Below are 19,457 nucleotides of genomic sequence, written 5' to 3'. Positions count from 1 at the left end.
CTGCTGTACCTATGGCAACTATATCAATTGTCCAAAGCAGAAATGATGATAACGTTGAGAGAGAGAAAGAGAGAGAAAAAAAGAGATATATGCATACCATATGGGAAAGGGCAGGCTAGGAAACAGAAAATAACTTTTCAGAGCATAAGAATAAAGGTCACGATCCAGTATCCAGAAAATAACGTATACACCTGGACACCATGGAAAAACTGGGATAATGATTAGGCTTGTATTAATAATGATAATTAGTAATTAATATTAACATTTGAAATGCAGCTAATAGTCATAATTTGGTTAGAGATCATCTGCACAGAGAAAAATAAAAGCATATGCATTAATTCTAGCAAAAAGTTTAAAAATATAGTAATATATGAGTGAATTCCAATCATAATTTGAATTATTTCTCTATCATCATTTTTTGAATTGACTGATTTCTTTTCAAAGTCATTTAATAATGAAAGAGTATATCTGCTTGAAATATTCAGATTAATTCTATGTATAGGAATTTATATGTAATACTTATGTGACTAACAGTCTTATATTTTAATAGTTACAGTATTTTGTTGATTCATATTTTATTAATATATTGACATTATACACATTAATAACAATTATAACATATATATTAATATACATGCAACTAAACAAACAAAACTTAAAGATGAATCAGTATATTAAAATGTGTTTATATGTTCTCAAATATTTTATGTGCACATTTTAAATTCAGATTTAAAACATCTAAGATTTAAAAAGCAATGAATAAAGGTGAGTAACAAATTCCGACACAGAGACCCTCCTTCTTCATAATTTGCTACCCAAATGCTTATGAACAAGCAAATGCAGTTAAAAATGGTACCCCTGCAGTGTCGGTTTTTTTCTACCAGTAGAAAATTCTCTGATAAGAAGCCATTTCTGATACTGCTGCTATAGCAAAATCTGATGTGAAGTGGTTTGTGATAATACACTTTGCTACCCCACCTCTGAGGGAGCGGTTCAAACCAGGGCCTGGCACTGGAGACAGTGAGCAAGAGGTGAAGCAGTTCACAGCGTGTGTGTATGGGTGTGCAGTCTTCTCTCCTCTCTCCCCCTCTCACAGGGCAAGAGCCATGGAGGCTGGAACTGAGCTGTGAGCGAGGGAGTCATGTGCAATCCAGAGGCTTTGCGTGCAGGGCAGACACTAAACTATAGAGGCTTGATCCCTTTTTCACCTCTCTTTATCTCCGGTTGCATTTCATGTGTCAATATCTATTCCTCCTGTGCCTTTTTCTAGCTCACTGTGAAATGGAAGAGTCTGGGGGAAGGCTCCAGTGTACATGGGATAACCAGACAGAAATAGCTGGACGCAAGGAGGTTGCCTATGAGAGCTCACTGGAGATCAGTGTATAAAGAATATTTGTTCCTGTGTCTCATAATCAGACCAGTGAAGACAATAGAAGGGTGGGGAGGGAGGGAAACCAGCGATTACTGCAGAGATAAAACAGCAACAACACAACAAAGGCAGTATTAGGCAAAGTCACAAAACCTAGCCCCTGGGTTTTACTATTAATTCTTTAAAACATTAAAGCAAACACCACATTCACTCCTACCTTTAGTGAATTTATTGCAGGGGAAAGACACTAGATGGGTTACCCTGGTGAATGAAGTGATCTAGCTACAGAATCAAAGTAAGCTCAAGACATGCCCTGCCAAGCTGCCTCGGAATTAGAGCTGGTCAAAGGGTTCCCAAAAAGGGGAGGAGGCAGAAGTGGATAATTTTGTGTGATTTGTTGTTGTGTCCATTCAAAACACATCCTGCTCTAGGTCTAAATGGTGGGGGAGTTCAGTCTCTGTGCCACATTTGATACTTGGTCCTTCTGGTGCGACAGATAACTAAAAGGACAATCAGTGCCCACTGAATTGGTGGTTTTGTGACATGGACAGCTGTCTTTTAGGAACCAGACTGAGAACATTGAACTGTACATGATACAACATTCCTCATTTAGGGTCTGATCTACAGTGAAGTTCATAGGAGTCTTTCCACTGACTTTAATGGGCTTTGGTTCAGGCACTGAGACCAGAGCAGTTGAAGCAAGAGTTATTGGGTGAAATCATGGCCCCACTGAAGTCAATGGCAAAACTCACACTGACTTCAAGGGGGCATGAGATCACTCATCAGTTCTTGTTTTTAATTAAATCCAGCCTTGTGTCTGTCTTCATTCACATATTTCTTCATCAACATCCTTCCATAAAAGCAGGATTCATCTCCTATTGATTACTGTTTGTACTTACTGTTTGACAAAGACGGTTACCAGTCATACTGTACTGTCTGCTGCTGTCATAGGTGCTCCTGGCTGGCCTTGGTGAGGTCGGTCGGGGGCGCCTGGGCAAAAATGGGAATGACTCCAGGTCATTCTCTTCTTTAAATTTTGTCTAATGGAGATTCAGTCCTGCCTGGAATATGATGGCAGCTGGAGGCTTCTGCCTCAGGCTGCTCTCCCCAGTCAGCAGCACCGCGTGGTTGTGCCTACCTCTTGCTACCAGGACTCACAATCAGATACTTAGACCTCTACATTTTGCTGTGCAAAATGATTGTCTGCCGTTGCTTTCACGGAGGAAGGATTGGCAGATGACATTTACCCATAACCACCTGCAACAAATATTTGGCCCCATCAGGCATTGGGATCTCAACCCAGAATTCCAATGGGCGAGGGAGACTGCAGAAACTATGAGATAGCTACCCACAGTGCAATGCTCCAAAAGTCGATGCTAGCCTTGGTACATGGATGCACGCTGCCGAATTAATGTGCTTAGTGTGGCCACGTGCCCTCAACTTTATACAATCTGTTTCCAAAAATCGGTTTTTGTAAAATCAGAATAATCCTGTAGTGTAGACATACCCTTAGAGACTCAGAGTGATCTGGGATGAAGAACTCTTTTCTGAATCAGGCCGAATAGGAACTTGAACCTAGGTCTCCCATACCACAGCTCTATCCACTAGGTCACCCACTCACTTTTTGATGCAAAAACACACATTTTGACACAATTCTGTTTTCAGAAAACCATTCTAAATCTTTTATTTTCATTCCAATGAGGAAAGGGGATGCAGTTTCATTGGATCTTCCCAGCCCTTTCAAACAAAAGTGTCATTCAAGAGAGGGTGCTCTAACTGCCCCCCCCCCGCCCAACAAACCCAACTTCTTATGAACAGAAAATGAACCATGGTGTATAACTGACAAACTAGTTTTACTGTCCATGATGTGTCAAATGCCAAAAGTAAAAACCCCGAATAGTGAAAAGCAAGATTGGGGTCAGATTTTCAGAACTGTGAACTTAAAAATGATTGTGTTTCTGTACCTAATTTCCATGTGCAATTATGCATGCAGTTTCATGCACAGTTTTCATATTGTCTTTTTGGCCATTTTAGATGTGCATTTCCTGTAACCTTAGGAGCTGTATTGTACAAATTAGCATATTGCTAATTAATGGGTGCATATTTGTACTGCACATTTATGAAAATTGTTGTTTCTGATTTTTAAAAAAATATTTGTCATTAATAATCTAAGATGGTAGCAGTGACACGAGTGTTTGTAAAAGACAAGGAAACCTCTTAACAATAAGTATGATTTTCATTTGGAAAACGTATCCCTGAAATTTGAATAATATGTATCATACTACAAGTCTCTGAGATGAACTTAATGAACTGAGTGACCTTTACTTGTTGCATTAACATCCTATCTGTAACCTGGCACAATAAACCTAGTCACTGTCTAGCCCTGTTGAATAAATTTACTAGAGTTATGCAAAACTTGAACCAAAGGCAACACCAGCTGACTTACAGGATTAGTTGATTGAGCCTGAATGTTTGTGCAGATGTTTTACTTTCAGTCTGAGGGGTAATATTGATTCAGGCAAGCTTGACACCACACAGAATCTTTTGGAAGCAAACTGATGCTGTTACTAATCTGAAGTTATTCAAGGTTACATTTTTACAGGATGCTACTAGTTAATGTGCAAAACAAAGGACAATGAGTTTATTGTTCTTAGGAGGCTGTGTTGAGATATCAAAAAATAAAATATGCTGTAGGAGTATTTTCTGAAACTTTTTTGCATTAATACAATCAAATTCCCTTCATCTGTATTCTGAACAACTCCTGCTGTAACGGTGGTTTATAATGTATTTGTGAAGGATACTTTTATAGCTCATTTCCATGAAATATACAGATTTATTAGATCTCACAAGCTTAGCTCCCTGAGGCTTGGGCAAGTAAGATTCTTCAAGAAGTTATGCTGGTTATTAAGAGGTAACACTCTTCCTTCTGAGTCAATACTGAACTCAGAGTCCTAATGTACTGGTAGGAGCCACTTTGCTGTTGTAGTTGTCATCTTTTGAACCGTGTTCAACATCGTGGTTATGATCATTTATGACTTCAAAGAAGAGGACAGTTAACACCCCCGTTCAAATTCCAAATTGGTAATTACATTTGGCCTCTGTAACTTCCTCCTGCAGTGTCAAAAGAATCAGGGGCGTTCCACTTTCTGTACTACACTGTTATGTGGCATTGTTGTATTTCGCCAGAGGGATGGATGAAGCAATCCTCATGTCTAGTCTGTAAACTATTTTGAGATCAAAGGTTCCATATACATGTAAAAGATACTATTATTCCAGCAGTACATCTCCATGATCACATATATATGAGTTAAAATGTTGGTTTGCTAATTGTATAGAGCACAGTGTATTTTGGCATCATTCGTTCCATTAAAAGTACAAAAAGATATCAAAATTATCTCTGCCTTTACCATTAGTCAGTCAAAAGGCACTGATGCCACACTCCATTGAACTCAATACCCTCTAGGCCACATCCTGGTTATTTCTATTCATGTGTATGTACATCAGAGATTAATGCAAGTGCCTAAGCAGCTCATCAGTTAAAGCCTCCTGGGATCCTGCTGTTTCTTTCAATTTAATGCTTAGGCATGAATTTCTCTAGATGGGATTTTAGTTTCCTACCTACATGACTATTGAATACAGATATCACCATGGGGAAAACACTCACCATATTTATCTCTTTATTTGGTCAAGCATCAAATTAGTGCATATGTCAGATACTCACTAGGAGTCACAGGCTTTCTCCCAGGATACCATTGGATTCTGTGAAAAAAGCAAGAAAGAACTTTTGCAGATTAAAAGATGCTGAATATTATTTACACTAAGGTTGGGGAAAACTGAACCTGTGTGAAACCTCTATGCTGTTGTTTTTGTTGTTGTTGTTGTTTTGAAAAACTTAGGTTTCCACAAACATTTTCATTTTCTTGAAACATTCCCCACTACAATTTAGAATTGGGGAAGGAGGGTTTAAAATAAAACAACAACTTGAAAACAGACAGCATGTAGGCACTTCAGAAATTCTGATGATAACTAGCTAGCTAGACACATGAATTTCTAATTAAAGAGCAGCCTACGGTATACAAACTAAGGATTTTTTAAATAACCATTCTTGTCCTGCTTCTAGGGCGATTAGGGGAAGGAACTCACAGCAACCCACAGCTCATATTTTGTTAGAGGTATTCAGAGCTCTATCTTGACATAAATCTAGAACTCAAAGTAGGGTCCAATTTGGTAAAATTAATTTTCCCGTCCCTAATAAGCACAATTGAAATGCATGGAGTGTTTGGAATCTGGATCTATGTTTGATTTTTGCCGCTAAAGCCCATCTTTAATAGATTCATCCAATGATATGCCTTGGGATATATGAGGAGGGTATGTTAGTAATTACTGGAGAGATAAGAAAAGAAGGGAGAAAATGGATAGGACTAGCATTAGAAACTCATTTTGCTGATTCCATACATATTACACTAGTATTTTGGGGGAACTCTACAGACGTACTGTCATTGGTACAATTTCCCCAGTTATAACAGTGGTGGAAGTGCTGGAACCCATGACGGGGTGTTTTTATTACTCTGTAATCTATAGTGCTCAGAGCAAGCCTAAGCTACAAGATGGCAAATACATCTGTACCCAGTCTACACCAGCTCCCACTATTGCTCTGTTGCTATAAGAAAGATAGGAGTTTTTACGGGAAAGCTCACTGTAGATGAGGCTTTAGCAGTGGATTTAGAATAACTAGCTAAAGGGACCAAAACATATTGGTAGTATTCTCTTCCATCCCATTCATGCTTTTAGTAACAAATTGTCATCTGCTGTATTGGGCACCAGTCTTAGAGAACCTGAGATACATACTGGCTTGGAGGCAGGCAGACACAGTGCTTGCAAAGGGTATCATTTAAGTGAGCATTGTTTAAAACGCTTCCAATCTGAATGCAGATTATGGCTTAGAGTGCGGTTTTACTCTGAAAATGCCTGTGCAAAAATGACAGCTTACTCACCAGACTTCTGTTCCTGTCTGTATTTAAAGCCAGAGATAGAATAAGTTTTTAATGCTTTTTGTTCTTGTTGGCCCTGCAAAGACAGCACAGCTAAGGGAGAGGGAGATAGATTCTATCTCTTCTTATATGAATTGTTTACTAAGGGACACCTGCACAACCCAGTGGGAACAAAAGGGTTGCATAGGTATCATTGAGACCATCAGTTGAGTACAGTTGGATTGTAGAGGTACAACTGAGGGCTAATTTGAGCTGTTGAGCCTTTATTATTGATGGTGATGTGCAAACCAAGAAGCCAGATAGACTTTTAGATCCTAGGCTGAGCTTGTGGGGCTGCACATAAGAAAAAAAACAAACATGTTTTTAATGGTAAACTGAGCACATTTGATATGGAGTCACTAAGAGACAATGTGCTGGTTTTATAGTCACTTGTCAGAGTAAGCCGATACTTTATTAAATCGACAGTAGAAAGATAGCGATACAGAGCTAAGGTTATAGACCCAGAGCCTTGTGTCTGGCTGAATAGTGGCTGGTCCATGTCCTGATGGGGCAGTGGAGAGACAGACGTGCTTTTGTGCCAGCTCTGCACGTCCTTCATTCTGGTGCAATCTGCCATATTGGAAGGAAGAATAGCTCCAAGGCTGCACTAAGTTATACCGAGGGCCACTCCACTGGACCAGACTCACTGGAGCATAGAGCTTTGTGGTCATACCACCTCCTGCCCCAACATGGTTCCCATATGAGTAAAGTAGAGACATCAAAACAGATTTATTCCACCAAAGAGTTCCTCTACACAATGGGAATCTCTAGCTGCTTCACTAGGGGAGCTTTCTGCCTGCTTTGGACTGCCTGAGCTTAGTGGGTCAGGCTGATACTTGCAGAATGACCTGAAGCCCTACACTTAATGTTTGAGAAAAAAAGAAACCTCCCATTGTGGTGGGGATGACCTGGTACAAAGGTGTTTAGGAAAAAAACTGATTTGGGGAAGAAAACAGACTTCACATAATATGGTAATGAATTCTAGCACTGGAGAGAGAAGCTTGAAAAACACATTGCCTTGACATCAGGGACAGATGGTTGTGTCTGAACAGGGCTGGGTTAGATCTTTGCAGGAGGACAGAAACGTTATTTTTCTGGACGGAGTGTGCTCTGGAAATCTGTGAGCTCTCATTAGAAAGGTAGAGGCAGGGCTTGCCCTGTAAACATGTAAGACTGTAATGTGCTAATGAGAAAATGTGTGAGTGAGTATATGTTGCTGATTAAACCATTAGCTATTTTTCAGAAATGACATTAGCCATAACTGAAGGAAGTTGCTGTTTTGCTTTAGTTTAAAACCCCTCAACCAAGAGATCCTGTCTTGACAGTGAAATCTAGTGTAGAATGCGACAGAGTCCTGTGGCACCTTATAGACGAACAGAAGTATTCTTGCCTGCATTTTGATACCTGCCTCTGGAAATTTCCACCACTTGCATCTGACGAAGTGGGAATTTACCCACGAAAGCTCATGCTCCAATATTTCTGTTAGTCTATAAAGTGCCACAGGACTCTTTCTCTCTTTTTACAGATCCAGACTAACAGGGCTACCCCTCTGATATTGCTGTAGAATGTAACTGTCCACTTTGGTTTTAAATCCTGACCAAGAGGGATCCCCTGGAACAGTAAACTCCATAAGGCTAGTCTGAAGGCAGTACAGAGACCAACCTCAGTGCTACTACATGCTTCCTCATTAGAGCTAACTCTTGTTATTGTGGCTATTCTTCTTCTCTTCTTACTCCTCAGAACATCTGTGAGTTTTACCAAGTGATTTCAGAACAGAGGAGTGTTGCAATGCTCACAGCTTACACTCTAAGCAAGGAGATATTATACTGATTAGGTGGCTCATTTACAGATTAATTTTAGGGATTTAAGGGTGCTCTTTCCCACGATATGATGGTTATCTAAGCCAACATCATTGTTAACCCATTGATCTATTGATTCACTCTTAACTGTGCCCTTGATTTGATCATTGTATCATTTCATTCTTAATTAGTTTAATGAAGTCATAATAGTTTTAGCCTTAGTGACATTTTTTGCTTAATATCTGCTCACTTATTCTTTTTAATAGAACTTATAAAAGTACACAGAACTGGTTTATTCTTTCTAATTGAAACATGGGTCCAGGACTACGTGGAATAAGGTAAATTAGCCATGTTAAAAATCTCTTGGCCATCTCCTTGAAATAAAACCTTAATCCTTCACACAAGGCCTAAGCTAACAATATTATGTCTAGTTTAGCTTATGAGAGGCAGGGCCTGTGCAAGGATGTTTCGTGCCCTAGGCAAAACTTCCACCTTGCGCCTTCCCCCCCCGCGCACCCCTACCTTGAGGCACCCCCCCTTGCAGCAGCTCCTCCCCTCCGCCCTGAGGAGCTTCTCTTGCGGCAGCTTCCCTTGCGGCACCCCCCACCCTCTGCCCTGAAGCACCCCCCCACCCCAGCTCACCCCTGCTCCGCGCACGAGCACAAGCACCCTGAGCATGCCGTCGCTGCTTCACTTCTCCCACCTCCCAGGCCTGCAGCGCCTAAGCTGATTGGTCACAGTCCTGTTGGTCACCGTGACCAACAGGAGGGATACTAAGGGGAAGGCTCCAGCCACAAGAGGGTTTTGGCTGGTGAGTCACTTCTGTACACGTGGGGCTCACTTTGGGGCAGGAACCTATAGCAGGGACCTTGGGCTTGTCTTCACATTCAGTGCTACAATGGCGCAGCTGTGCCTCTGTGGTGCTTTGGTGAAGATGCTACTATGCCGTTGGAAGAGCTGTTTCTATCTGCGTAGCTAATCCACCTCTCTGAGTAGTTATGCTGATAGAAGAATTTCTTCTGTCAACACAGCACTGTCTATACTGAGGGTTAGGTTGGTATAATGACTTTGCTCAGGGATGTGGATTTTTCACACCCCTGAGCAACACAGTTATACTGATCTAGATCTGTGGTGTAGACCTGGCCCCAATCTGCTTCCATCAGTTCTGTCTGTGCCCTTTTTCTTTTCCCACTGAGTTGTACTGCAAAAACTAGGGCAAGTAATGGCTGGAAAAATGCCCAAAGAACCAAGGAAGAGGCATAAGTTGAAGGGTAGTTAGGTTACAAGTACTAGAAGGACAGACTGGTGCAACAAGGTCCACCAAACAGAAAACTGAGAGTAAGTTCATGTAAAAACAAAACTCAGGCAAGAAAGAGCAAGCCATTTGTGCCACTGAAAGAGAAATTAGGTCACTGAGTTCAACAAGTTTATCTTATGCCATCCTCAGAAAATTGTATCTGTGCAGACTGCTTTTCCTTTCTTTATATACCACAGTAACACATAAACATGTACTCACCACAAATCCTGCCTAAGCATGTAGGAGAAGAGGCAGTTTCAAAGCTTTGGAAACATCCAGTTGCTATTAATTCCGGTCCTTTTATGTTGAGGGAAATTAAATTGGCTCAGATATAGCATGTATTATTCATCTAATGTAGCTACAGGAATAGCTATGACCTAAATCATACCTTTTCATGGGGGGACCCTTAAGAAGGGAAAAGTGAACTCAGGCACCTCTAGGAAGTGCACATTGCAGATAATTCAGAGATATAGGTTGCTGACTACTAGTGCAATGAAAGGATGGGTTCTGGAATACATGTGGCCAGAAGTGGTTTTGCTGTCCCAAATCTTCAACATTTTGAACATTTTTTTCATCCCAAATTGGGACAAAAAGTTGAAAATCTCACCAATGTTTGCAAACTGTTATTTATATATATATATATATATATAGTCTTCCTTATCTTGACTTGGCATCTGTATTGTTATTGTGTATCTCCCTGTCTAAGAGGGAAGAAGCATTAACTCTTCTCCATGACTGCTAGGAAGTCTCTTTCAAAACTAATAAGCCCCAACTGTTTGGTGTTAGCTGGGAGCAGTTTCTGTAAGCCATTGCTTCTTGTGCCTATAGTTCTTGGGGCACTTTCATTCACTTTTACTTTCATCTGTTAACTGGATTCATTGTTATGAGCCTTTTGTGAAGGAAGGATGGTGGCAGAAGCACAGGGTGGGGAGTCAGTAGCTTTAGATTTAATTCCTTGTTCTAACTCACATTACTTAGGCACAAATTTTCCAACATACTCAACTATTGGGTGCCCAACTTGAGACACCTTAGATGCTTCAATCTGGGCACCCAGTGTCAGCCTTAAATTATCTGTGCCTCAGTTTCCACATCTTTGAAATGGAGTTAATACCTACCTAGATACCTCATAGTGATGATGTGAGTATTAATTAATGTTTATAGAGAGTTTTGAAAGCCTTGCATGACAGGTACTAGGGAACTGTAATTTTGGGGTTGGCACATAAACATACACACATTGATACTGTTCTATTTGTCACTTTTTGTGTGTGTCTGTAGAATTTTTTTCTTTTGATTTTGTGGGTTTCCTAATTTATTTTATTTAAAATAACCAAGAGAGGATACATGTACAGGAAAGATGGCTCAGGAAAATGCATCACTAAACAGTAAATAGGGTTGCTTCCAAGAAGCTTTGCATATTTGAGTCTCCTGCATTTGTTACATATGCCAATTAACACACCCTACAATCTAAGACCCAGATCCTGCAAACCTTTACAAATGTTTAATATTTTCCACATAGGAAGTCCTTTCCAGTTCAGTTCACTGAGCCTACTTACAGTAAATCAAGTGCTGTACGTGGGCCAGTCCACTGTGTATAAATACTAAAATAGTCATTGGGCCAAAGAAAGCAAGCAAATGGGCGTGGCAGGAAAGTCAAATTTGCAAAGGTTGCTGTTATGAGCAACATGTTTCTTGGAAATCCCCCTTTTTGATCTTCAGTGCTATAATATTTATCTTGTTCTTCTGAAATCAGTGGGAATTGAAGACACACGACATCACCCTCAGGCGGTGCTCGGTAGACTGCAGGATTAGGCATTTAGGAACTACTAACTAGTAGCAGAATGTTAAGGGCCAGATCTCAAACCTTGCTCTGGCTGCTTTGTGTCAGTCAGCAGCAATTTAAAAAAAAAAAAAGCTTTTCTGAAGTCAAAATCACTTCACTGAGGCTTGAGCGAGACCACACAGCTGAATCCACAAGATCTCTTGCAAATATTAGGGAGGCAGCCCAAAAAAGCTAATGTCTGTCAACAAAATTGCTCTCGAAACCTTGGCTAGTTGTCAGTTCACCAAACACATCATCAGCCATACACCCTGTTCTACCAACGCTCCAGGCTCTTGAATGTTGGTCCCAGCATTGCACTAATGGCAACTGGTTGTCAGGAGTCCATTGAAGCCAAAACACCCCCCCGCAGCTGTGGTTATGAAATGTTATGGTGACCTGATTTTTTTCGTAGCTGTGATATAAGCTAAATAAATAAACCGAAGCATGTGGAGGCAATTATGCAGTGCAAATGCCAACTGCCCTTATTGCTATTTAGGAAAAAAAAACCCATCCCTCTGTTTTAACAAAATATTTATTATTTGCTCACAAGGTCCCTTGGGAAAGGAATTTGGTGCTGAAGAATTTTTCCCCTTCACCTCTAGTAATCTCCACAGCAAGACAGATGTCCCTGGGAGAGGACTGGTCTTGTGGTTAAGGCACCGGCCTAGGACTAGAGAAACCTGGGACCAGTTCCTGGCTTGGGCACGGCCTTCCTGTGTGACCTCGGCCAAGTTGCTTTATCCCTCTGTGCCTCAATGCCCCCCATCTGTGGAGCATGTGAGGGTAGATGCCCTTAATATTCATGTGGTGCTCAGCTACCGCAGTCAGAAGACGCCGTTGGCACCAGCCATTTTTATTAATATTTTATTTACGGGACTGTAATTAATGTAATTGATCCATATTCATTATAATAAATGGACTGATGAGTGGGACATGGAGAACGGTCAGGCATTGGTTCCCCCAAGTATGGGGAGTGCATTGGTGACTGCTCCCCTCCTCCCAGTAATGGGGCAGTCAGTGTGGGAGGTTCCCCCCAGGTGTGGGTGGGTGCATTGCTGGGGTGCTGTAAAGCATTCCGGCTCTACTCCCTCCATTTGCTGACTCTTTGCGCCACCTAGCGACAACTGCCACGACCGGCATCTAAAGCCCCCTATTCTGTCGGCGGATAAATAGCCTACTGACAGCGCCTTTAAGCGGATGGTACCAAGTGCGGGGGTTCCAGTTTAATATGTTTGACCCAAGGTCTTCCCATCCTAGTGGGCGTGGGGCCGGCAAGCGCGGCCTCGCGAGCGGGAAGCGCTGCCGCGGCTGAGCCGGGACCGACCTAGGGCGAGAGAGCTGGTAACTGGGACCTCCCCCTTCCCAGAGGAACCAATAGTTCAGTCCAACATGGCTGCCACCATGAAGAAAGCGGTGAGTGTGAGGGGGACCTAGTTCGGGGAGCCTTGAGTCCGTCTTCCCGGTCTGCGGTCCCCGGCTGTGGGGCCTGCTCTGCGCCGCCTCCCTGCCCCCATCAGAGGGGGTCCCTGGCGCCGCTCTGCGCCCCGCTTCGTCTGAGGGGCCCGGGGTCCGCTGTGCGCCTCCTTTCTCTAGGCCCCCCACCCCCAAGGTTTGGTGCTGCCTGAGCGGTCCCGGTGTATTGAGCCGCCCCAGACTCCTCCGTACCGTGGGGCTCCCCTGCCGCCTGCCCTGTCCTCGTTCCCGGGTTTAGGGGAGTGCTGGGCCGGGGGGGGGGGGCTTCAATCTTCTCTTCCCCTCCCCCCGGGGGGGGGCACTGATCCCCTCTCGCTCCCCTCTTGCTGCTCTGTGTGTTGTGTGCTCCCATAGGCGCTGCCCCGGTACCCCCCCACCCCCATGCCTTTCAGCTTGGTGGGGGCCCGTGGCCTAGTCCCTGCTGTGTGCACTTCCCATTACTGTTTGCTCCACAGTGCTGGTAAGGTTAAAAGGTAACAGTGTTAGTGTTAGGTCAGGTCTGTACTGAAACTAGGGTGACTAGATAGCAAGTATGAAAAATCGGGACAGGGCATTGGGGGGGAGGGGGTAATAGGAGCCCATATAAAAAAAAAACCCCAAATATCGGGATTGTCCCTATAAAATTGGGACATTTGGTCACCCTAACTGAAATCTCTTGGTCTAATAATGAAAGGGAGGGGGGAGGTTGTTTAATTATGTTTCTAAAGAGGCAAAAGCTTTAGTGTAGATGCATTTAAATCAGCATAAAACTGCTTTTGTCAGTATTCTACTGGGGAATGAGTATAAGCTATACTGGTAAAATCACTTTTTTTGCTGATATAAACTGTATGTACAGGAGGTGCATCTGCTGCCATAACTGTACTGGCAAATCTTTTCTAGTATAGATCTGTCCTTAGGAAAGAAACTATGAGGAATATAAGTATAACTTAACTTTTAAGTATAAAGATTATAAGAATTTTGGTGGTATGCCTTTATATTCATTCTCCCTAAAAATATTATGTAACAATTAAGTCTTCTCTGTAACCTCTCCCTCTGTCCAGGCTGCTGAAGATGTCAATGTTACTTTTGAAGATCAACAGAAAATTAACAAGTTTGCAAGAAATACCAGCAGGATTACAGAGCTGAAAGAAGAAATAGAAGTTAAAAAGGTACCTTTGCTATCTATTCACATGTCATCAGGGCACTGACCTCATCTTTGATGCAGCTCAAAATTGGGGTCCACATATGTAGTAGGGGCTGGAGTGAACTATAACTAGAAGAACTTTGGTTCTGGCTTTGCTTTTGGAGTCTAGTCTGTCTATAAAGTCAGTTTGAAAATAGCTAAAGCAAAATGAAGATGGAAATGTGATTAAGTATAGGAAGTATTTGTGCAAGAAGCACAGATGTCCAATATTTATCTTGAATGTGTATCTTCTACTTGTGCATACAATGCTTAGAACCCCTTAATTGTCATGTGGGAAAAAGAGGCTGTGTGTGTGTGAGAGAGAGAAGGGGAGAGAGAGAATTAATCAAGGATTATACAGAGCTTTTGCTAAATTTTCTGGGTCAGACTCTCCACATCATTACTCTAGAGTTATGCTGGTGCAACTCTGTTGAAATCCTAATCCTCAGTTACTGAGTTCATTTGAAATGGCCTATTACAGCATATGTGAACACTTATGCTTAAGTCTGTCCCAGTTTGTATTTAGCTCAGGCATAAGAATGGCCATAACTGCATCAGACCAGGTCTATGTAGCCCAGTATCCTATCCTCCGACAGTGGCCAATGCCTGATGCTTCAGAGGGAATGAACAGAACAGGGCAACTGAGTGATCTCTCCCCTGTCATCTAGTCCCAGTTTCTCACAATCAAAGGTTTAGGGAAACCTAGAGCATGGGGTTGTATCCCTGACTATCTTGGCTAATAACCATTGATTGACCTCTCCTACATAAACTTATCTAATTCTTTATTTGAACCAAGTAATACTTTTGGCCTTCACAACATCCCCTGGCAACAAGTTTCACAAGTTAATTGTGCAGTTTGTAAAGAAATATTTCCTTACCTGAACCAGATCTGAATAAGAGCTCTGTGACTCTCAAGAGCATGTCCCTTCCACCAACAGAAGTTGGTCCAAAAAAAGATACGACCTCACCTACCTTGTCTCTGCCAAGTATACCTGACAATTCTGCTGATCCTCCTCCACATTATGCCACTACAGTTCAGAATAGCTTTGATTATAAAGCTAAAGTAGCTGTTAATGTATAAATCATATGGGATAAGGTGACCAGCTTTTTGACTGGGTTTTGACTTCACAGAAACAACTTCAGAATTTGGAGGATGCATGCGATGACATGATGATGCTTGATGATGAAGATTCAATACTGATACCGTATCAGATTGGTGATGTTTTTATCAGTCATTCCCAAGATGAAACACACGAGATGCTGGAGGAGGCAAAGGTTTGTGAGGGCGGGAGAGTCCCTTTGATATATTCAGTGCTACAGAGAGCTTTACATTAGGATGAGTGTGCTGATGGTCATGAGCTGTTCATCTGTCACTTAGAACCTTACTCTTTTTGAATATCTTTGACTTAGTACTATGTCAAATATTAGTAATGCCTCTAGTCTGAAATCCCCAAGTTAGCTACAGAAGAAGTGCTGCATGGGTAATAACAGCGCAATTATTAAAACTCCTGCTCCCTCATCAATGTGTATTATGCTGATCTGGGAGTGATGGGATTATATACAAGGGGGTGTGCCATGATGACTGATTCAGTCTTTGGCTTTTGCTGAACATGCATTTGTATTTTATGATGTAGATCTACCTGTCTATTCGTAACTGAAGAGGTGCCACTGGTAAACTTAACATGTGGCACAGAACATCTAGTGGAGAGTAATTTGTTTCTGGTCACTACTGACCAGGATTTGAACTTGCAACTAAAAGCTCTGAATTCTGTCCTATTTCCAGTGCATGAATCCTCTAAAATAAATGGAATATAGTTTGCTTGACTATGTAATCTATAGCTAAATGAATGAGATGCTTTGCTCAGTGTGCTTTGGTATTAATTAGCCAATATTTTGTCTTCCAGAAAAACTTACAAGGAGAAATAGAAGCGTTAGAATCTCGAGTGGAATCAATTCAGAGGGTATTATCTGACCTGAAGGTTCAGCTTTATGCAAAATTTGGAAACAATATAAACCTTGAGGCTGATGATAGTTAATTTTTTCCTAAATATACAGTATGCAGTTTTTGGTATTGGTTTATTAAATGTTATTCTTGACATTTTTCTTCTTTCCAATAATGTTTTTTTAAAAAATCCCACTCATTTATTGTTTTATGGCTTTCCAGTCATGAGTTCTACCTGTATAATGAAAGCTTTCTTATTTTGCTTGCCTACAAGTATTTATTTGTTTCAGGAAAAGCAATAGCCTTCCATGAGTTGCTGATGCACATCAAGATTGAGGTCTTTACATTCTCTTTAATAATAAAGTCAAGGAAATATGATACGTTTCCCTTGTTTTTATTTGTGGAAATTACTATCCAGTGTGTGTGAAATGCTAAACATCTGAAACTTCTGCCATCAGATATATTGGATTAATCTGTCCTCACTGACCGTTAATAGTTAACAATTGTACTATAATACTTTTGCATGATTATGTTTAATGATGTTTGCCTGCTTTTTAAATTGCTTTGATGTCTATTGATTAAAAGCACGATATACGATCATTATCAATCAATGACATGTTGCTTTTCATCCAAGGATCGCAAAGCACTTCAAAAAAAATTAAATATTATAATTCCCACCTCACATATGAGGCAGTTGAGATTCAGGAAAGTTTAGTTTCCAAAGTCACTGTAGCCCATCCAATGCTTTCAGACTTATTGATATCTTGAAACTAATTTACATTTTGTTTAGACTGAATATCTAGTTTTTATTATAATGGCTTACCTTAAAAGCTTTATTCTGGTGTTTGAGCCCTTAGAGTACGTGGAGTCATGTTTTCAAGCTTTTCTCTCTAACCTTGAGGACAAGAAGCTTCCTTTAAAAAACAAAGAAAAAGCTGAGATTCTCACCTAATCATATTGGTCTAAATCCTCAAAGCTACTGAGCTACGTCTAACCCTCTAGGTGGCTTGCTTCCTAGTGGAATCCTCAGCCTTGGTTTAAGCCCAGCCTCCTGAGTGATCAGAAGCCAGCAAACTGAGCAGGGAGCTTCCTAAACTAACCAGAAATGAAATGGCAAGGCAAGGGGCTTAGGTACCTAGGCAGCTCCAGTAACCCACTTCCTAGCAATAGAAACAGTTTGTCTCTCGATCACGATAAGCTGAGTGTTAGACGTGTCAATGTTTTTCTCCACTCCTGGCTCTCTTTTGTGTGGTGCTGTGCTGCTCTCCCACTTGTTGGTGGCCTGCATCCAGTCCTCCTCCTGCAGCACCTGACAGGTATCATGGTGTAGGCATGCTCAGAATGAACTTACAGGATCGTGTCCTGCTGTGAGACAGATGTTCTCTCACCTAGTTTGAGAATTTTCAGGACTTTTGGGGCTTCATCTTGAGCTAAGGATCAAAGCAGCTTATCAGCTGTAGGTTGGCTTTGCAAATTCTGACCAGTGGAAACTTAAATGCCTACATCCCTAGGCAACGATGGGGGTTAGGCGACAGCTGAGTAGTGGTTTTGAAAGTGTCAGTGACACCTAAATGGCAGACTTAGGGACTTAAAGAGGCATACTACATGACTGCATGTCTTTTGAGAATTGGGGCCATTCTTCCAAGATCTGGGCTTGTCAAACACTCAAAACTTACAATAGAATCAGAGTTAGTCGCACTGTTAGTTGGGCCCTTGTTATTTCAGCTCACCTCTTTCTTGCTATAATTCTTTGACAGTTGAACTCTTCTAAGGCACTTAAGTAAACCAGTGGACTGTCAAACCATGATGGTACTACAAGATGGGCCTTTAATAAGAGAATAAACTCTACAGTTAGGAGTCTTTAAAGTCCTAGATTTACTGAACTCAGGGTCACACCGCGTAACGCTTGTGTTCTCCAGGCAGGAGGTGTAAGAGAGCTCTGGTTTCTGAGGTGTCCAGGGGAAGCAGAGAGACTTCAGTTGGCTGGAGCATTGGATTTTTTTATAAAATGAGATCTCACTTGCATAGTACTAGCTCTGTTCCTAGCTACCTGAATGTGAACAAAATCATCTCCTATGACTTAAGGACTACTAATAAACATTAATATTGGACTCATTGTTCAATGTACTTCAGCAATATCTTGCTAGCATAGTGTTAACTGAGAATTAGAATATTATATCCAAACGGTAAAGAGTTAAGTTGTTAATCTTTAAAATCTGGAATTCTGTTCAAGTTGATTTTAATGTGGTGTTTAAGGTTCTTATAATTGTAAAACAAGGCAGTATATCACAATAAGGATTTGACAGATGCATCTATCTACTATCCAACACATACTGCAGTTTGAGAGCTGAACAGAGCAAGATTGTGGATAAAGGAGATGCTGGTGTACGGAGTTCCTTTTATGGACATATACACAAAGCAGCTGGACTTTTTAAGCAGGTGCTTCAAATAAATTTGTCTTTAAATCTGTAAAGCTAAGTAAGATTTACATGGTGAATCTCACTCCCCCCCCAAAATGGGAGCTTGATTTAATTAGTCATGAAGTTTGGACCATAATGATAACTATCCAGCAGATGGCATTGAAGTGCCAAAAATCCTTGCTAACAGTAAGACACAGAACAATGTCTTTAGGTTAATTTTATTAAAATAAAACTTTAGCTGTGGCATTGACACTGTCGTGAGCTCTATTTGGCAGCGTTAAGATCTTTCCTTTGCACAGCCCTGACCTGGGCGCTGCCTCTGCAGCCAGGAATGTACTCATCGCACTAAAGCCTGCAGGCTTTGGGTATTAAGCGATAACCATCATAACAGTATGGTTTCCAGGTAAGCAGCCTTTCTATGGGGATGACTCATTCAAAAATGAGAACTGCAAATAATAAGGGTCAAATATTTAATACCAATGAAAGTTTTGAAAAACTGTAGAGACCCTAATGCAATAACTGTCTGGAAGTGATGATAACCTTCCACATCTCTAACAGCTGAAGCCCCCAAACATCTTTGTATATCCATGAGTGTTGCCACACTTTTCCTAATCTGCCAAGTCCTACTAAATGGCAGTAGCCCAATTAGTTTTTCTTTGTAGCTGTGTTGTTGCTAGAGTCCTTAGAACAAAAAAATCACAGCATGCTTGTGGACGCACAAGTTATTTTCTGTATGCTTTAGGGATGTATTGAGCTCAACTTTTGGGCTGGGTAGTGCTTTAATTAATGTTGTGTACTGCATCTTTTTTTACTGATGACTTATTGCCAGTTTAGCATGATGTTGGAATATTTGAGGCAAATTAAAGGGAAGGCAAACCTGCTTCAAGCTTTGTGAAGTTCAATTGATTTCCATGTAGCCTGAAGATCTGGGTATGATGTTATTTTGTGTGTAAAATGTATGCTCTTCATCACTGTGAATCTAAAAATAAGCTGTCATAAATCTTACTACCTATCTGCACGCACAATTGCCCAATTTGCTCATGCAGTTTGGGTAATCGTGCTTGCAAATCAATCAGGCAATTATGCATCTAACATTTTTTTTCAAATCAGGCTGTTTTTTATACTTCCCCTGCCTACAGCTTGATT

The 19,457-nt window shown here is 41.2% G+C and overlaps 1 protein-coding gene across 1 annotated transcript; it reads left to right on the top strand.

Annotated features, from left to right (window-relative positions):
• The first annotated feature begins 12,636 nt into the window (after positions 1 to 12,636).
• On the top strand, positions 12,637 to 16,824 carry PFDN4 (prefoldin subunit 4). The gene is made up of 4 exons (XM_032774718.2): positions 12,637 to 12,727; positions 13,828 to 13,935; positions 15,081 to 15,224; positions 15,854 to 16,824. The coding sequence occupies exons 1-4, from the start codon at positions 12,704 to 12,706 to the stop codon at positions 15,983 to 15,985; spliced, it is 408 nt and encodes a 135-aa protein (XP_032630609.1). The 5' UTR covers positions 12,637 to 12,703; the 3' UTR covers positions 15,986 to 16,824.
• The last annotated feature ends 2,633 nt before the right edge of the window (positions 16,825 to 19,457 follow it).

This window comes from Chelonoidis abingdonii, chromosome 14 (assembly GCF_003597395.2).
Source record: "Chelonoidis abingdonii isolate Lonesome George chromosome 14, CheloAbing_2.0, whole genome shotgun sequence".
NCBI classification, from domain to species: Eukaryota; Metazoa; Chordata; order Testudines; family Testudinidae; genus Chelonoidis; species Chelonoidis abingdonii.
This window is presented reverse-complemented; position numbering and strand designations above follow the sequence as displayed.

Coding starts and splice junctions, on each gene's coding strand:
- PFDN4 (XM_032774718.2), top strand. CDS start 12,704: ATGGCTGCCACCATGAAGAAAGCG. Junction 12,728..13,827: donor CTGCCACCATGAAGAAAGCG/GTGAGTGTGAGG, acceptor CCCTCTGTCCAG/GCTGCTGAAGATGTCAATGT. Junction 15,225..15,853: donor AGATGCTGGAGGAGGCAAAG/GTTTGTGAGGGC, acceptor TTTGTCTTCCAG/AAAAACTTACAAGGAGAAAT.